The 20775-nt window shown below is 39.0% G+C and overlaps 1 protein-coding gene across 5 annotated transcripts in view; it reads right to left on the bottom strand.

Annotated features, from left to right (window-relative positions):
- ptk2aa (protein tyrosine kinase 2aa) overlaps positions 1-20775 on the bottom strand; it is an 81891-nt gene that overhangs the window by 31479 nt on the left and 29637 nt on the right. For all 5 annotated transcript variants that reach the window (XM_060857357.1, XM_060857358.1, XM_060857354.1 and 2 more), the window contains 5 exons: positions 15038-15267; positions 10142-10308; positions 3834-3921; positions 1410-1489; positions 1241-1303 (listed from right to left, as the gene is read on the bottom strand). In XM_060857357.1, the coding sequence (XP_060713340.1) occupies positions 1241-1303; positions 1410-1489; positions 3834-3921; positions 10142-10308; positions 15038-15235 (596 nt within the window). In that variant the 5' untranslated portion in view covers positions 15236-15267. The remainder of the gene's footprint in view (positions 1-1240; positions 1304-1409; positions 1490-3833; positions 3922-10141; positions 10309-15037; positions 15268-20775) is intronic.

Here is a 20775-nt window from a genome sequence, read left to right as displayed (position 1 = left end):
TTAAATAATCTTAAGTGCATTCAGTCATATAGTTGCTTTGTGTTTTAACAGCATAGGGACAGCATCTAAAGAAAAAGATTATACCAAGGCAAGGCGACTTGAAATGATAAAATATAACAATAATAATAATTTGTTATTCTTATAATTTACAAGCTGTTATAAAAAAAAAAAATACAAAAATGAAATTATTACACAGTACACAGCATAGTATTTTGTCTCCTGGTGGTCTAGTGGCAGGATCCTGTGCTCTCAGCGCCACAAGCTGAGTTCGACTGCAGGGCAGAGAACTGACTGAGCCACTGAAATTAACTCTCAATGTTCATCTCAAGCCCGGATAAAATGGAGGGTTGTGTCAGGAAGAGCGTCTGGTGTAAAAATTGCGCCAAATCAAATATGTCAGACCAGAACAGGAAGCAGCCAAATAATAACGCCAGTGCATCCTGTTCTGCTTAACATGGCTTGGCCCTATAATACTGGGTTAATGCACAAACACACACACACACACACACACACACACAGGATTACTAGCATACCTGCCATTGACAAGGTTTGCTGATGAAACCAATTTTATCTATGAGGAAGTTCATGGTTGTATGTTTGACACAAACCTGCAACTCTAATTATTTACAGCACAGATGCTACACACATTCGGCTTCAGGCGTCACGCTGTCACATTATTCTTGACTCTGATTAAACCCAGGATAGTGACTGCACGTTGACGTGCCTGACATTTCTCCCCTCGGGGTAGATGCTGCTGCACAAACATGGTTCACAGTGCATGTTGGATGTGGATGTTAATGTCACACATGGTCTAACAAGTAAAAACAGGAATCCTGTGCTGTACAAACATGGTTCTTGGGAATTCTGAGAAGACTGTAGAAAAGTTACCAGGCTTTGTGTATGAGTGAGTCTAAACATCGATGGTTAATTTAGTATTTCTGAGCACAGGCACGTTATTTTGTCCCTGAATGCAATCGATATGGTAGCTGTCACTGTCGCTATAAACGTGGCAGTAATAAATTGTGATCATCCCTTAACGCACGAGCCAGCATCTTGCTGTTTACTACTTGTCACTTTCCATCTGATGGACAGTCAGGATTCTCCTGAGAAATCAATGCTTGGTGCTTTCAGATGTTGAAAGATGGACTCCTTTTTTTAAACGCTCGTCAACATAGTGCGAGTCTCTCACTGCATCTGCAAGCTGAGCGATGATCAGTGTTTAATAAGTAAAGGTACTCACTCTAACAGCTCGTAGTTGGACTTCTTGTCCAAAGCATTTCCTCTCATTTCTTTGTAAAATCTCCTGAAAAGACAAGAGAGAAAAATGAACCCAAATGAATTCGTAATGCAGTTCAGTAATTATTTAATACTTTAAATAGAGCCGAAGAAAAATGGAAGGCTGAACCCACCTGATCTCGAGGCATCCCAGCTTGAGCGCAATGTCCTGGTCGACCTGATCGGCTATTTCTAACATGTAATCATTCTTCACCTGAGAAAAGACAGAAAGAGACACGATACTTTTTAGTATGATTTTAAAGCACAAACCTACTTGTCTACGTTTCAGAGCACGGTACTTTGAAACACAGAGCTGTAAAGACTTCTAATAAACATTTGGAATCTTTAATACATCTGTATGACTAACACGTTCTTTTTAAAACTTTCAGTTTAATGAATTCACCAGTTTCTCATTAGTCAAGCAATTTTCTTCATCAAGGTACGAGCACTTAATCAGCGTTAAACACAGGGCAATAAAAGTACAGACTTTGTAATAAAAAATACTGGAATAATAGAGCAACATGCTGGACACATTCAGATTGCAAATCGCAACTACGTGGACTGAGTATCAAAGTCTGAAAAGTGTAGATGCTCGTAGAGACAAAAAACCAGGCATGTTGTGGATTGTGTCCTTAAAAATCGAGGATCATCATCATCATCAAGGAACATATTAATCATCCACTCAAACCCCACACTGCACCACTACTCTATCAGAGGCTTTGTTTACCGAAGCTGGACACACTTGCTGTAGAGCTGTCAGGGACATTAACGTGTAATAAACCTATCTATTGCGCACATGAGGGTTGTGCTGAGCAAATTTTATACATGGTGAACGTTTTTTGCAGTACACAATCCGAGCAGATGAAACAGATGAACTCTCATTAGCTCTACATTAAAGTTCCTTTTGTTGATTCCACATGTTGCAGTACAACCTTTTCTTCCCTAATGTGTAAAGCCTGGAGATGTTAGCATACTAGGCTGGGTCACAAGGAAGGAAATTAATCAAAGACTTGTTGTTGTGTCATGCATAACTCAAAACGTTGAGTAGTTTCCAATAAAAACACACCCTGAAGTCTTTTACTAATCTTACACCACAGCAACATCTTTAATTTATCACATCATATTTCATCCATTTATGGTCATGTATAAAAAAACAAGTAAGATCTTGTTATTTCTTAAATAGTAGCAGCTAAATCTGTCACTCACTCATCAGCCTCCATAATAAGAAAAATGCAGCATGTCAGGTTTCTGAGAAACTGCCATAAACTCTCGATGACAATAGCTCCACAAAAGCTCCACCTCCTTCCATAAATACAAAATCAGCATACAGAAACATCAGCATACAGAAAACCTCACATCATTGACTGATTACAGATGTGTGTACTGTTGAATCTGTTCATGAGGTGTCCTTCATCCAAAACCCTGTATAAACTGTATAAGAAAGAGTGCATAACTATAAGCTGTTTCTCTAACAGCTAACACTAATCTGGGATTCACATTGGCCAATCAGAATGGAGGATTCAACATGACGGGGTTAAAAATCCATTTAACACACACCCTTTGGCCATGGTGTGCACCTCCATCTGTCAGAAGAAGCCATCCATTTCATGCCTGTTCATCCACATAATCTCAAATGCCTTGGCGTAAACCCACACACACGGTGGATCAGCACCATCCTCATCTCTGGCTCAGTTATTACACCACATAACCGCAGAATTCACACACACCCACCGTAAACTCTTTTCCAGTGACAGGCAGCGTGACCGAGTGCTTGATTTTGAGGACCAGCCCAGGTTTTCAGTATGAGAGGAACTCTCCAGAGACCTCATGAACAGGCATTACAACTTATTTTATTCCATAATAAAGAGGATGTCTACTTCTATTTTGTTCACAAAATCTCAGCAAAACTAAATATGATGCTACGTGCAATATGTAATACATAACCAACAACAAAAAAAAAACACTTTTTATTAATGCAACAAAGAGAAAATCTACGTATTGATAATTTTCCCTTCATAGATTTCACAGGTTTAATGATCAAATGTTCACAAAATCAGAATTTCATAGATAGCTTTAAAGGATTTTTTTGGGTATCACCATGGCGTGTGACCCTGTTTAATCATCGATATCCTAGAGAAAGAGATCAATAGACTGATAGATATATATTTTCCTTTTTATTTTGCCTTTATTCTGAATGTGTATTTGCATATTGCAAGTTTGTTTGCATTAATGCCATTACTCCTGTTTAATTAGTTGCTACTGCCAGAAAAAATGACTTTGAACCACAGAGCCATGATCGTAAGATTAATTTGACTATTTAGAATAAAAATACATGTTCATGTCCTGTTCATGTTTAATGCCAGTCATAAAAGTTTGAGTAGAATCAGGTGGTGTCATTTCATCAACCTCCCAGACCGGCAAAAAACCTGGAGCGCTGCCTCGTCTTTAATGGAAAAGCATTAAACTGTTTCAGATTAAGCACCAGGTACAGAACTAGCCTTAGCTTCTTATTACTGAAAAAAAAAAGTCTTCTCCTCTCTGGCTCTCTGCTGACCCACCTGCTGGTAGAAGAAATTCAGCGTTGGTTTGTCTTCACTAAACTGAATCAGGAAGCCCTTTGTCAGGTAGCGGATCCGCAGCTCATACCTGAAAGAGAGACGGTTACAGTATGTGGGAGTGTTGGGAGGATTTCATGGATAATGCACCATTAAACTGTCAGCTGGGTCTTATATTGTGGCACACAAAAACAGTACAATTCAAACGTAACAACAGAAGGAAGAAGAAAAGCATCTCTCCTCATAATGCTGCTACATGAGTCATTCGCTCAGCAACCCATAAAGAGATGAACGGGAGCCTTGCATGATGTCCTAAATACTTGATTTTTCAAGGTTTGAAATGTGTAAGGGTGGCTTAGTGGTTAGCACGTTCGCCTCACACCTCCAGGGTCGGGGTTCGATTCCCGCCTCCACCTTGTGTGTGTGGAGTTTGCATGTTCTCCCCGTGCCTCGGGGGTTTCCTCCGGGTACTCCGGTTTCCTCCCCCGGTCCAAAGACATGCATGGTAGGTTGATTGGCATCTCTGGAAAATTGTCCGTAGTGTGTGATTGCGTGAGTGAATGAGTGTGTGTGTGTGCCCTGTGATGGGTTGGCACTCCGTTCAGGGTGTATCCTGCCTTGATGCCCGATGACGCCTGAGATAGGCACAGGCTCCCCGTGACCCGAGGTAGTTCGGATAAGCGGTAGAAGATGAATGAATGAATGAATGAAATGTGTAATAAAAAAGCAACTAAAAGCATTGGAGTTATTTTAAATTACAAATCATATACATTGACAAGAAAGTGGTGTATATAATGTCACATCCTGGTGTTTCTGTCCAACACATGCTCATTCATCAACAAAACGGTGGAACACCAGCCGCTTGTGAAAACAGTTAAAGACTTTTCTACTACAGCTGTTAAATCGTTAATGATGCAGCAGTGGAGCCTCCTGGTTCCTCATGAGTCAGATTGGCCTGTGACCCCACTCGCTGCCAGAAATAACAACGTGGAGGAGTATATAATTATATTATTATATAAACCTAGGTTGGTGTAGAGAAGTCTCTATCCAGTACCAAGCTTGAAAGCCCTTCTCTATACTATTACATGCAAAATCAACAATATATAATAGAAGGAATTAAAAATGAATGGCGTATAAACAGAATTACCCAAAATTAGCCAGATCAGAGCACTCGATACAAACTAAATCCATGTTGATGAGGTGAAGAAAACCTGCTGGGATTATTCTATACAGCATCAGGTGATTCAATCATCAGATTGTATACCTCCATTAAAACGCTACATGAACTGTAATGCATTGTGTAAAAATAATCACAACAGAAAACCATGAACAAGAATGAAAACTAGAAGCCAACGTCTGCACCTCTTCCTTCTCCAGGCCATAATGCCCTTAAACCAGTACCTAATCTTCCCTTGAAATTTATTCCGGTACGTTTCATACATTATAAGGTTAAACCATTTTCCGCCAATTATCCATTATGTACCTGATATAACAACCAATGCATCATTTGCACAATGCACTGTTTAATGCACATTATTAGATACTATTTCGTTATAATACCACATCATTTATACTGCATTATTATATTCTGTTGAATTGATGTGAACCCAAACCAAAAGAACTTCCACTATTGATAAAAGCACCTGTTTGTTGGATCACGTCCTCATTCTCATATCGCTGTATTGCAGAATTTTACGGCCTGTAAAATTCTGCAAAATTCCCTTTAAGGACAGACAACAAAATAGCCATAGGTGGAATTATGCATTGCTGTTCAATGTATGTCAGCCTCAAGCACCAGGACACTTCTGCATTCAACCTACAACTGAAGCTATCCAGCAAACCTGGTTTACTGTTTATTTGCTGTCATCATCCATGCTGATTTAATGTCACGTGCTGAACTCAGAGTTGAGGAGACCATGCCAGGTTAGGTGGTAAGAATTCCAAATTGAGGGGCATTTTCTTTGTTTTTTCCCCTAGTTCTGTTTAGTTGAATGTAGCATGAATGCATTTTAGCACTTGTATGACAGGAAATATCTCTGCATACCATCAGGTGGCAGCAGTCTGTATTCGTGACACTGTTTAGATCAACATCATATCAATTTTCTTGAAGATCGTTTGGAATAATAATTTTCTGAATTTGTCTAATAATAACAGAAAATCTAATATTGTTAGATTTACCAGCAGGAGCAGGGTGTGTGTGTGTGTGTGTGTGAGAGAGAGAGAAACCTTTGCTAAAGATTTTCCAGTCATTACTCTCCATAAGTGAGGTAATGTACAACAGACTGGAGGAGGAGATCTGGTGTAGCTTACCTAATCTGTGTCAGCAAAAGTGTGTGTGTGCGTGTGTGTGTGCAAGCAATATTGACTAAGTCAGTGTGTGTGTAATGAAAGCTTGTGCATCAGCAAGTGTGTGTGTTTAGTCTCAATTCTTTGCCAGTGTAATTTATTAGAACTGATCCGTCTTTGGCAGAGAGCATCGTGATAAGTGCACTCTGGTGCTCCCTCTGCTGCCTCTTGCCAATCCGCTGTTCAAGGAGTCTCCACACATCAAACCATCCTCTCGACATCCCCATCACCCTGTTACTCTGATTAGAACCCTAGGCTCAGCCATGATGAATGCCTCATGCGGTGTGAACGTACCACAAGAATTAACTTATAAGTAAGTCTTATAAGTTAAGAAGGAAAAAAAACGGTCTGAAAAACAAGACAGTTCGGTATTCAGTGTGTCATCATGCAATTCCAATCTGACTCTTCATGCTTTTTGCTGCACCTTAATTCTTTTTCCCAGTAGGACTTTTTGGCATGGGACAAATTTCACCATTTAAATATAATAGAGACTTTCTCAATATTAACATATTAATATTAAATTAAAGGATTATTTTGTCACCTAAAGGAAGTCTAAAATATTTCCTAAATACGGTGTAGAATTATATATATTTTGTAATATTTCTATTTTGAGATTCAAGATGTTTATTGTCATCTGCACGGTGAAAACACAATGGTTTATACTGTACAATGAAATTCTTACTTTGCACATCTCCCTTACAGAAAAAAAAAAAAAAAAAAAAAAATATTAAGGCTGAAGTAAGGAGCTCAGTGTGTTGTGTGGCAGCAGTCAGTGGGGGTTATAGGGTGTGAGGTAGCGGTGTTAAGAACTGTTCAGGAGTCTAATGGCTTGTGAATAGAAGCTGTTCGAGAGTCTTTTTGTGCTTGATCTCACACTCCTGTAGTGTCTCGGCAGAAGAGTGAAGAGGTTGTGTTGTGATTGTGTATTGTATCTAATGATGTTATGGGCCCTCCTGATGACCCTGGTGTTGTGTGTTAGAAATGCTTACATAAAAAAAAAAAAAAAAAATACAGTGATTAAAAGATAAAATACTTATCTGTGTAAAATGAACTGCATGTAGTGTGTTTTATTGTGGATCTGGGATACAACGAGTTGTAACATATTAGCATAAGTGAAATATTACTAAAAATTAATCTGGAACCTTTAGGAAGTATAAAGTTATGGGGCGTAATACACTGGGGTTTTTCGCATTAATGTAGGTTTGGTTTGTGAAATGTTTATTCATCATTCATGAAAATTTTGAAAGATTTTTTTCTGCTTTTCTATAGGTCAGAGTGCGGTTTCTGAGCATGACAAACTGATTTTTTTCTATCTTATTACCTTCAAGAGAAAGTGAAGGAACATGAATTAATGACTATTTGTGGCTGGAAGTGATAACAGGAACTCATTTGTGGTTATTCCATGACATTAAATGTAAATAGAAACGGATACAAAGTATGACATGTCAGTGGTATGGGAGAAATAAGCTAATGAGCTATGGTAACGCTTCAATACCACAATGGAACTGAGATCAAAATCTGATAGGGCATAAGGTGATGTAACCATCCCTAGATACCCCACTGGGACATCATAAAAATAAAAACGCCCATTTTAAGACTATTATCAGTGCACCGAGTCTAAAGAGGCTCCTCATGTTCCTTTGAGATTTAAGTACATTGTCCTTGGGCAATGACATCATTTTTAACCCTGAGGTCTACAAGCTGGCGTGGCACACTTCCACCCAACCACACAAAGACGCAACAAAGACCCGCCAACACCTACGGAAAAACAGGCGGTGTGTGTCACCGTGCAGATGTGCTAAAGGGACTACACCTGATGTTTCCCTAGAATGTGAATGTAACCGCATTCTGCTGGAGGATGTCCTCACCTGGTTGACATGCTCAGACAGCCGCCCTGAGGGTTTGTGTTCTCCAAGCATTATGTGTCAAAAGTAATTCATCAACATCCTCTTTTTTATGTTCCGACTCATCCTTTTTATCTGAGCACACCCCAGGGTCATTGACTGACTAAAACATGTGTTGCATATGTAAACAAGCGAATAAAAATGTAAAGGAGTGATAAATGTGTGAGGCCGGAGCAAAATAATTAAGGTTTAGGTTTAAGGTTTACATTTTGTTTTAACAGAGGTTACTATTCAACCGAGTTTTCCCATTTTCCATTCTATTTTGTGGAACTCTGCTGCTAAATCTGTCTAAATCATGATGAATAGACACCATAAAGGTAAAATAAAACAGGGCCTACAACAAAACCTTGTGGGATACCATGCTGCATATGTTTACAACACTCTGAATCTCAATTCATAAACAAACAAACAAACAAACAAACAAACAGTCCCGATTCTGTACTGATGCTTCTGGAAACCACACTGAAATGCATTAAACCTGTTATTCCTACTCAACGCTCATACATAGTCAAATTAATAAATAAATGGCAGACTGAAAAAGCTACATTTATTTCTTTTTCTCAGGGGAAAACAATTTCTTCAATTGTTCCTACTAGCCACAGACATAAAACAGAAGTAGGAAAAAAAAACAATATGACATCAGTTTTGGGGGAAAAAAATTCTAATGGCTTAACTGAACCTCAGAATTCCTTGTATAAATATCACTACCTGTTTTAAAGGTTCTCTTTAATAGTATTCTCTGACTCAGTCTGCAGACTTGTGTTTGGACTTGCAAAATGGTATTAATGGCCTTTGTGATCTCCAGACTGCACCACATCTGCTTTTACAGCATGGTAAAAGCATGTGCCTTTAGACAAAGCCCTTGAGGACAAAGCCAAGTCCTGAGTGGCATCTGAAATAAAACAGCTGATGATTAAACGACCACTACCACCCAGTTCTCTTGTTTTCTTGAGCTCCAGACTTTCTAAATTATGGGACGCTAACAAAGCGTGTTATAGCTGATTTGAGGTGGGTGAAAAGAAGGTACAGCTGGCTAGTAGAGCCTGAATGCCTGCAGTTTGGGCAGCAGTAATGGTACATTGTCTGAAGTGGTTTCGCGAGAGAAGACGATGTACGAAATGTCATCTGTGAGAATGCGGGGACACCATGACCTAATGGCAGACACATCTTCCAGTTGGTCCAGTGTCAGTTTAAGTACTGATCACTATTCAGTAAACTACAATGGCAACGCTGTTAGTGCAGGTGCTGTAAACTCAGATCACGTAGTAACACTCAATACTGCATTTGTTTGCTAAACCCAACAGACCTGCTCACAGCAGCACCCTCAATACTTAAACCATTAAAAATATAAACATAGATATAAAACTACTGTTCAAGAATTTCTCCACACACACACACACACACACACACACACACGCTACAACTCTGTGTCTACCGCAGTGCTGGCTAAATCTCCATGACTACGACGGAAGACAGCCACTCATCATCTTAGGATAAGGAGGGGATAGATTATTGCATGCACACACACACACACATTTATGGAGAGACTATTTCCACCCACCCAAATAAAACCAGAATGATCGCTGCCTGTGTGACACCACGGCAGCACCCTGGCTTTCATGGCAACGACACAAAAGCTTGCAATTACAGCATCACGACTTGAACGTGCAGACAAATTACAACATTTCAAGGATCAAGAGACTTGCATGCCATCAGTTTCTCTGTAGTATAAACATTCAGATCTATACGTGTCCAAACACCGCACTGCATAATCTAGTCACCGATTACAGAAGTGAAGTGATGTGACAATATATAGATTATATAAGGTGCACACATTTATTTCTTTTTATTCATAAAAATAAAAACACCCTTGCAATAAAAGCCTTTCCAGACATTTCAGAAAAAATGTATTACGTGTCCAGGAGATTTCACATGGGAGTGTTGACACTAAACCACATTCAAATGTGCCATTTCCTAAACAAATGAGCCTGCACAGACTTTGTGTTCCTGACAGGTATCATGGATGTCATGGAGAACATGAGATGCGTGCATGTGGTTCACCTCCACTCGTCCTGTGATCGGTTCTGCTCGTATTTCTCCCTCACGTGAGATACGCCCATGTCGGGGTGAAGCCAGTGGACCTCGCCTGATTGGACATGGCTGAGGCGAAGGCCGAAACATGCCACACATTTCACTTTATGGATGTCCACGATCTTCTGTATGATTCCCTGAAGAGCAAAAACACACACTCTGGTTATTATTGTGAATTACGAGGGTGGTGATTGGTATACAAGTAACTTTAAAAAAAGAACTGTGAAAATTTGTCCATCTACTGTTGTATACATTGTACTTGGAAAATATTTTCCTACAACAGTGCAGGTTTAACCCCTCTTACATGACACAAATCTTCCAATGATTACATTTTTTATTTACCAAAAAAAAAAAAAAAAGCTTTTCTTTATCCTTTTAATGTTTCGTTTAATATCTATGAAAAAAAGTGAGTTCCTGCCACAAAAGTAGATGACACTGTATGAGAAGTATTAATGTGATGTATGAAAAACACTGCTATTCCCTTAATGTACTGGAAATATCCCAGCTCAGAGGGAGACGTGGGTGACTTCACATGAGATGACATCACCGGTGCTAAAACCGAGGCCGGGGACCAACAGGCTGACAGAGTGAGTGACACAATCGCTGTGCTGTTGGCTCCAGAGTGTCGAGGGTTGATGTAGAGCTCGCACTCCATGAGGACGAAACGCCCACACACACTGCTGCTCCAATAAGCACACAGCTCCCTAACCCTGGCCCCTTCCTGACCACATTACACGCTACAGCAGTCAGTCACTGGGCCAGGATCAGAGATAATCCACAAAAACGCTTACTGCTGAAAAATAAATCTTGGCCTGACTGACTGCTGTCAATAAATCAAAGTGGTGGGACAGACTGAAATCCTGACCAGCAGTAAAAAGGCTCTTGAGTTTTACAGCATCACATTTTGAGCTTGTTCACCTCCATCTCCACCTCCAGTATGCCTGTCAGATGAGACTTCGTCTTAGAGTGAAAAACTGCTGCTTTTTCTCACGTGTCTGTTACAGTAGTACGAAATGCAATGTCTTTCCCTGAAACACACACATGAGCTCTATCCACACTGTCAGTCAGATCAAAAACTCCACACCATTTCATATTCATGACAATTGCTCATCATAGCAGACCCACAGGGTTTGACTGGGCCACATTTTCACAATGTAATGACACACAGACTGGCGACAACACTCAGGAGTCTGCTCTCTAAAAAAAGTGAGAGACATCCATCTGAATTGTGAATGAAATTCTCGATTAAACCTTTCTTGCAGAAGAAACATTTCATTAGTGATATTTTCCTATGTCGAGTGTCTACAAAATAGCCACACATTAAACACATACTGTAAAAGGATCTTAACCAGTGTCAACAAAGTTAGTGGGAGTTTTTTCTTTTAAATATTTGTTTATTTTATTTTATTTTAAACACAAAACCACATCGATAGTAAGGGAGTAATCTTGATTTTAATACTGATCAGGACTCCATCAACTCAAAACTTTTTGATATTTTTCAAAAGTATTGTAAATTAAGCTGTAATTCACTATTATTAGCCCTTTTAGAGATGATTCCCTACTTCAAGGGAATACATTTGTGAATACCTAATACCAACACCATTTATTTGGTTTGGTTAACTATTTACGATCATTGCGGACAGACGGCATTCGAGAACATGGATTAAGACTTGCATTAATGAAACACGAACCAGGGCCAAGCAGCGCCATTAAATAGATCGACTACAACCCGATAAAAAAATAGGGAAACCAGGAAGAATAAAAGCAACGTGATTTCATAGTAGGCATCCAGTCGAACAATTATAAGCCCAAACAAAACTTAAGTAAGATAAATGATCTCAGGAAAGTTACATTAATAAAAACTGCAGGTGTACCAAAGACCAGAACAACCTGAATTACATAGCTGGACTATCAAGCATGGCTTTGACAGGATTTCACTGGAGTATTAGTAGTCAGTGTTTGGTTAAAGACTAACATCTCATGGGTGTGTGTGCGTATGTGTGTGGTGTTTTAGTGTGCATGTGTTTGGAAGGCAGGGTGGTACTCATTACACATTAGCCTAATTAGAGAGTACAGAAAGGGCCATGTTTGCTCCATTTGTTTATGTCAGTTTATACCTTTTTATCGGTTAAAATTACAATTCTGGACACAGGATGGTGATATTAAACGTTCCTTCATCATGACTATTTCTGCACTCGAGGGCAGAATGCAAGCAGCATGTTCTCAATTCCCACTGAACTCATGAATAAAACAATAATGTGTGATCATTTGCAATATTGCATAATTAGGAATAAAAACAATTAGCCTCCAAAACATTAAATTCCCATTATATGCTGCAGGCAAGGCAATAATTCACACAGCAGATTGCGATGCCTTGGTGGGATGGTGCTGTTGTGCATTTGTCCCATGGTATTTGTCAAAACAGAGCTGGGTCTTGTGTCTCTAAGCCACAGGCAATCTGTATGTACGGTTTGGAGGTAATCATAAAACATACTCTATTATTCTTCATAACTACAGCTAGCCATTGCAACGAATTCACATCGATCATACGAGACAAATTCTACACTGCCTGAGGGTAAAGTCATGCCAAAAAAAGCTTATGAAGTTGTAGATCTCGTGTCTCACAGTGACTTTCGTTTTACCCATAATCCACACTTTCATGGCTGTCAAAACAAAAGTCTATCTGAGTTAAGTGTGAAGTTTATAGTGATCCTTTTAAATCACATATTGTTTATGTGCTGTGAGAATGTTAACCATCAACCATGGCCCAGATGCAGACCCGACAATATTTCCCAACAATATTTCAGTGTACTGAACAAAGCCCAAAATACCAAAACACAAAAAAAAGTCTCTGTGACTGAGGACTGATTTATACATGCTGTTAACATCAAGCAAGCACGATGAATGCTGCATGTATCCTGTGGTTGTTTGGCATGCCACTTGCACAATCTCAGAAATGTATATAGGTCTGTTTTGTGTACCAGTACTCAAGGTGTTGAGTGTAGAGTGAGGGTTTTTGAGACCCAATCATCACTGCAACAATCGTGTCAACAAAACAATACCAATATGGATCAAGATGTTTTGGTTCTGTTGTGCTATCTAGTGGATGCTACTCTTATTCCTCCAGATGTACATAAGATATACAATTAAGTATGTGAACAATTCTATTCCTGTAGCAGTTGCATGCAGGTACACATGAGTAGAGTGAAGTATATTTGCACCTTAAATTAGATATGTTTGAAGTGACAGACAGTTTGTGCCTTAACGCTTTGAAAGGTTAATATGCTCATATAGCTGGAAAAACATTTTTAAGGGGTTCACATCTATGAAGTTTTGTCCAAAGGTAATACAGAAACCAGCCATACTTGCACAAGGCTAAGGCCAAAGTCTTCACACCCACACATATACGTGACCTAATCAAGACTAAATCGGATTAATACATTAGCCACACTACGACCATGTTAGCTTTGCCAACCTGCAAATAAGCATACAGGCTAAAAAAAAAATCGTATTTCCTCCCAACAGAGTTTTAGACTCATGGTATCTGTAGTTTGTGACCTAGTGAATCAATCTTGATGTAGTAATTGATAGAGACTTCGAAGCACTTTTGTATGTTGCTCTGGATAACAAATCTTCCAAATGCCATAAATGTAAACGTAAAAAAAAAAAAAAAAAAAAAAAAACTTGAGCTGACTTCTTTCAGATGAGCATGATGACAGGAACCAGATTGCTCCCTGTTCATCTAATCAGATCCCTTTCCTGCTTAAATCTAGCCGGATGATTACCTACAGCGAAGCCACCAGACTCTTACGTTTACTTAAAGGCTTATATAACAGTGAAATATGCAGATCTTGAAGAGTGATAAAACCTCACAGGTTGCAGACACGCTGAGTGGACGTGGCAGTGCGTGATTACAGGCGCTGTTTAAAGCTCGGATGAAAACGAGACATGCGAGAATCCATCAGGGACCGTCACAGGAAGAGGAACAAGATGTTAATCCGCCTGCCGGATAGGAAGCCCGCTGATCAATAGAGCATCTGCTCCAAAATAGACTTGACTTGCTTTTACAGAGCTAGGAAACAGAGTGGCTAATGAATTCAATACTTCAGATCCCAGGATTTAAGAAGGAAAGTAAGATTTTCTGGGACAGAGGCTCAAGAGATTATAGCTTCAAAAAGGTTCTGCCACATTCATTAACCTGGAGAGGCACAGAGAGTATAGCCGAGAGTGAAGCCATATACAGTTGCGCATTTCTAACCTCAGCTTGTAATTAACAAAGTTTGAACCACGAGAATGCTGAAACTCTATTAAACATCTCAGACGTAGGACAGACTGATGATGGGAAATGGAAAAGGGCACACTGAGGAGTTGATCTTATTGTCTATTTATAACTGATGTCCAATGAAGCCAATGGATGTATAGATGTGTTGCTATCGTGTTGCTTGGCACAATAAAGTCTGTTTCAGTTCCAATTTATTCCACTCCATTCCAGACCATAAACTGGGATCCATTCCATTATATTTAAAATAATTCCACACCATACCAAACTTTATGCCACTGTATTCCACTTGTTTTTATTCCGTTCATTACATTTTATTAGACTAGTGCCAGAATATACCAAACAGATGTTTTGTCTTTGCATTCACAGCTGTTTATTTATGATGAAAAACCAACATTAGTCAATTTTTGGTAAACACTTTAAGCCAATAAACAGATCAGCATTTCTCACCAGCTGGTTAAAAAAAACACCAAAGAAAAATGTATTTGTTAAAAATGAACATGATGAAAAATGAAGGAAAAAGGATTTCTGATTGAAACCTCTTAACTTTGCTGTGAATGTGAAAGGCACTGTGTGTTCTCTCTTACCCGGACATCGGTGGCGTCTCCGTGACGGATGTTGCTGCACCATGTGCTGTGCTCGCTGTGCTCACTCTTGCTCTCAAAGTGGTGGATGACCTTGAGGACACGGTCAGGACACGGGGCGGAGCGCTCTGTTCCCCCACTGAGCCGAGATTTGACCCCCCCGCCGTGGCTCAGGCTGGGCTCCAGGTACGCCGTCGCCATGCCTTTACTGTACGCTAGGTGTCTGTCATATTCTGTTAAGGGGAGGAAAAAAAAAACATCACATATTTAGTACCTCAAGGTTATTTTTCTACTTACTAATTATGTAATTACTATTTACGACTAATCAAGATTTAAGACCTTGCCAAACTACGGGCTAATTTGCATTTTAATTTTCACGCCCCTAAGCTCTGCTCACTAGGTTAATGTTCCTGCGAGTACTTTTTTGCTAACAAGTTCAGCTTGTTAAGAGAATTGCTTTTTAACAAAGCAGGAAAATAATTTTCCAATATGCCACTGATGGCAGGATCCAGAACACACTCAGAACGGATAAAAAGACTAAAAGAATAATAACTTAAAGTGAAGCTTCCAGTCTCCATGGGCGGTCTGAATCAACTCGAGATTCATGCATTTGACACTGAAATAAAAGAGCAACATTTTTCCTACATCTGATTATATGCATTTTAACTAAAAGGTTTAGTGCATGGACTGCCGGAAATAAAATGCTGATTAAATCGTCATAATTCTGAGAGCTACACTACAAAAACAAACACACAAAACTCTCTACTAATAATTACCTTGGACTTGAGAAAGCAGAGTTTCATCTTATCAATAAAATAGATGTTAAATACATTTCTTTGTAGGAAACATGGTTTAAGTTCAGGGTGGAGTGTAACACTGATTTTGCTTAAACTGTGCAGGGGGGAAGTTCTTTTCTTTATCACACTGACAATGTAGATCATGTCTTAATTTGGACTGTAATGCTTTGTTTAATAATTCTGATTCTTTCCGATCTTATGTCATTCGTTTGAGGTGGAATGCTCTCCCATGAGGCAGCAAGGCCACACCACCCATCATACCCACACAAACACTCATGACATTTATCGGAGAACCAATACACCCTGTTTATCTTCTAGGGTTGTTAGACCACAAATTAGATCGGCACTTCCTCATGTATGAAACAAACACAAGCCACTGCGGTGCGTTATGATAGCACAGTTGGTCAGCATGAGACAAGTAAGTTAAATCTGGTGCAGATCAGTGAGAAGAAAAAATACAGTAGGTAAATAAACACAAATCTAAAACAATAAATATTGTGATAAAAACAGAAAGAGCACTATGGTTTATCTGACATGAAGGAATAGCAAGACATTCGAGCTAACGTGCTATGACTTTGGCAATGTGAATATTATGAGAGTAATCCTTCATATGATTTCAATTTTATTGCCATTTTAAATAAAAAATAAAATTTGACATCCTTCTTAAACAAGTTTCTGTCTCTCTTTTTTTAAATAAGATTTTACGTACAACCGTTTGTTATGATCAGACCAGTTACACTGTAGTTCATCAAAGCCAGAACACATTCAAGAACCACTTCAAAATAAACTCACAGCACTCACAGGAGACTTTAAATCCAGCAAATTAATTCTCTCAAAGCAGAATTTACACGGACACAGACCACTCCGGATTGATTGACACACACATGCACGCACGTGGAAAAAACCCCACGCATGCAAAAACCACACACACACTGTATCTGATGCCACAACATCAGGTACATGACTATGACAGCACTTTCACAACATCTTTTAGACAACACCCAGACCTTAGTGTGTGATTCTCAGCTTGTGTTGTAGAGTCTTTCATAATGACAGATTTGTATAAAGTTGGACGTCGGTGCATTCCTTCAATGTTCTTCTTAAAGTATTTAGATTTAATTAATACCACAATTCACAATTAATTCACATGTTACATGGCAAGCTGTGTGTTTTTTTTGTTTTGTTTGCTGTGATATGTGAAACTATTCAGTCCCAATTAATGGACAATAAAAAATATGCTGTTATATGGAAAAAAAAATCCATATTTCCAAATAACAGTAGTCTGAAGTATGTTATTCTGCTTACTGCAAAGTGATTTACCAACAAATTTGTTGGATGATAGAACACATTCAATACTGATCTGATTCGTGTTTCTTAATTTAATGTCAACATTGGTCAATATCATTCAACCCAGTATCGGATGAAATTTAAGTAAATGACAATTGCACTTTTTTTTACTGCAAAGAAATTTAGTGGTATTTAAATGAGTTATTTGTTTCACGTGTGATATCATGTCTCCTGTACATACCACATCATTTTCTCACCATTGTACTGAAACAGGAAGTAAAGTGACAAGTTCAACTTCGCTCATGAATCGCTTTTACATGTGTTGCGGTCTGTATGGAAGCTCAATTAAAGCAACCACAGACCACCATTTTCAAGTGCATCACAGATGCTGGTTCCTGGGTTTAAAAACAATTCAAACTAATCATACTCAACTCCTCAGAAACTCCTCTTTCTATCACTCAGTAACATCGTTAGGAACTCCTAATATATTTTAAGCACAAACATCTCTTGTTACGCTACTGCACCGTTGTACGCTGTGAGAAAAAAAAAACGTAATGCTGTGGTTTGAATGTTGGACAGGCGTTGTATTATCTTTGGCTATGAATAAATGTTAGTGAAACTACTCGCAGGTTTTTGTGCATGTAACTAAAAAGAGAATTGATTAAGTATTAAGTATCTGCTTGCTAAATACAGCAAACCTGATTCACTGACTGATGCGCTGTCTGAAACCTACATTTAAATTCAGGGTACAATGAAACACACAAAAAAAAGAATAAAATATAATTGATCATTAAATTAATACTTACTTTAACCCTAATGCATTAACAGCAATTCATTTATTATAGAATAATCCTTTCAATATTAGAAATCCTAGCTTACAATAAAAAAAAGATCTGTGAGACTTATACTTTTCATCTGTGAGACTTATACTTTTCTGTTTTTTTGGGTTTTTTTTTTAAAGACCAAAATGAGTGCATGTTGTTAATGGCTGACAATCTGAGGCAATTTCTAGAAATTTAAACATATCTAATACAACAACCTAAACTGCACTTGAAGATAACTCCTAACACGGACCTGGTTGAACATAAAATGCCATTTGCTTTGTTTGCAGCAACACTTTCTCCGTGCAGACAGATCCAGTGGGTTAACATGCAAGATAAACATAACTATGGAGAGAAGGAATATTGTGGCAGGAGGAATCCTCAGTGGCTTGTCTGAGTGAAGTCTCGTGATCTGAGTCCTGTACACCGATTAGGATTTACTGGCGCTGGACACTGATCGTTCCGTCAGAGAAAGCAAACAGCGGAAAAGTCTTGACAGATGAAGTACCCTTTATTATCATTGAAGTCATTTGGCTCAAGGCTCAACGCTTTACACCAATTATCAAGCTTTGATTATGACATTTAAAATCTGCACATACAAAGGAGCTCAAATCTTTTGTCACTAATAGGATTATAATCGTGCATAAAAGCAGGCATCTTGGGGTCATAACAGCACAGTTTAAAAAAAAGTGCAGAGTCAACGATCGAGCAATGAATAACCACAAAAAACAAACAAACAAACAAACAAAAACAGATAATACATATCTGTCATTAATCTGATGGATGAGCTGCACATCTCGATCACTCCTTCCCCGTGAAAACTTACCGGTAGCTAAAACACAAGTCCTTGATTAAAGTAATAATAAAGTAATAAATTCAGTGTATGCTTGACGTGTAAGACTCGGTGCACTCACAGCTGTGAGGTTGATCCGTTCGGTGCAGCAGTACCCACGTGGTGAAGTGTTTTTCATAAGTACTAATGAACAACAGTTGATACTAAACTAAACATACACAAGCACAAATCGACCAACTCTGTAATCTGAACAGCAGACATGCAGCTTGTTCAGACTGATCTCATCTGGGAACGAGGTGTCTTGGATCAGCACTTCTCACAAATCTCCAACCAACACACGTCCTCCAGCCAGACCTTCAAACACGTCCATAGCTGCCCGTTAACAGCAGGATACTGCTTAAATATTCATAAATGCCTGAAAGATACTACTGAGACTAAAGAGCTTGTCCCTCGAGGACCATTTCTGATGGAATAACAAATGATCAAGGTGCCGCTAATACTAATGGCCACAACAAACCCTATGTTTGCACGCAGCCTAATAATCCGGCTAATAACTAAAATGAAAGACTCTCTTGTACGAACCTCAGACTGAACAGCTGAGTTGATCAAGTGAGAAGACTGATTCAGTATTATTTGTATAGTGCTTTGAACAATTGCCATAAACACAAAGCAGCTTTACAGAAATCTGGCTGTAGATTTAGATCCCTAATGAACAAGCCAAGTGAGAATGATGAGGAAAAATCTTCTGAGGAAGAAACTCTGCGAAACTAGACTCAAAATGTAAATCCATCTTCAGCAGCAGAGTCAGTATTATTTGCTTTATACAATTACTTCTGAGTTGTAGGAATTAAGACTGGACGTCATCACAATCTAAACCTCTTTATTCTTGCACCTTTACAGCTTTCACACGAAGGGAAAAGAAGATTTAATTAGTGAATGTGTGTCAGATAAAGCTGCTTGGACGACTCGGTTGGTGTGATTGATGTGTAGTGTGGCAGCTGCTGACACAAAGCTAGCACACAGACAAAAACACACCGAGTGAATGTGAGTGTGACGTCTTTTGCAGATACACACCCAACTCTGAACCTCTCTGAATTTCCCTACACCTCTGAACCTCACTGAATTTCCCTACACTTTGCAAAGCTTTTCAGCATAATGACCTGCGGCTATGTCGCTTTCCTACGGAGAAGAAAGACACGTTTTTTTCTTTCAGTTTTAACACTTTTAAAACGAGTGCCATATCCGTCAGTAAAATTATACAGCCATTTTATCGTTTATATTAAACAATATCACAGTTCACTCATGAGATCAGAAAAGCAAAAACTGAAATAGGATTAAAATGTGCAGCTTCCAAGCCCTCAGCTTAAATGACCAATCTGACTCTATGTCAGAGGCAAGTATCAATTAAGACTGAATACTAATATTTGTTTTGACACTGGACCTTAATCAATTACTAGATTTTTTAAATTACTGGCGCTCAATCCTTCTATCTGATATATCAACAGCTTTAAGGTCAATATGTCACCTACATGCACCCCAAGCCATTGATTATCACAGCAGACAAAAGGCAGTACACATGAAAAAGCCTGATGGTTGAGGGGCTGATGGCTATCAAAATATATCGGTCTTCTTCACCTCGCCTCTAATCACCAACTAAATATTCAGCTGGGCAACAGGTTAACCAACATCACTCCAGACACTCATAACTCAACTGAGCCAATAGTTTTTAAACAGTCGTTTTTAACACACACATAAATAAAACATGCATATAATAAAAATAATAAATGGCTAGGGCTATAGCTCAAAAGCAACAGAGCACAAGATCGAGAGAAAGATTTACACAGCAAAGAATAAAAGAGAAAATATATGAAGAGGCAGGAAGATGACTACCTCCAGCCAGGCACATAGGGAAGGGAATGCAGTGGTTCATCTCTAGCCGCATGCGAGCGGCCGTCCAGCAGCCGCCGCTTGTATACACCTGCATAGGAGCCTAGGGCCCAGCTCCAGTGTTTCCCCACAGATATACACAACCGCTGAGAATAC

This window comes from Tachysurus vachellii, chromosome 21 (assembly GCF_030014155.1).
Source record: "Tachysurus vachellii isolate PV-2020 chromosome 21, HZAU_Pvac_v1, whole genome shotgun sequence".
Lineage (NCBI taxonomy): Eukaryota > Metazoa > Chordata > Actinopteri > Siluriformes > Bagridae > Tachysurus > Tachysurus vachellii.
Note: the sequence above shows the minus strand (reverse complement) of the source record. Positions and strands in the feature narration are given on the sequence as shown.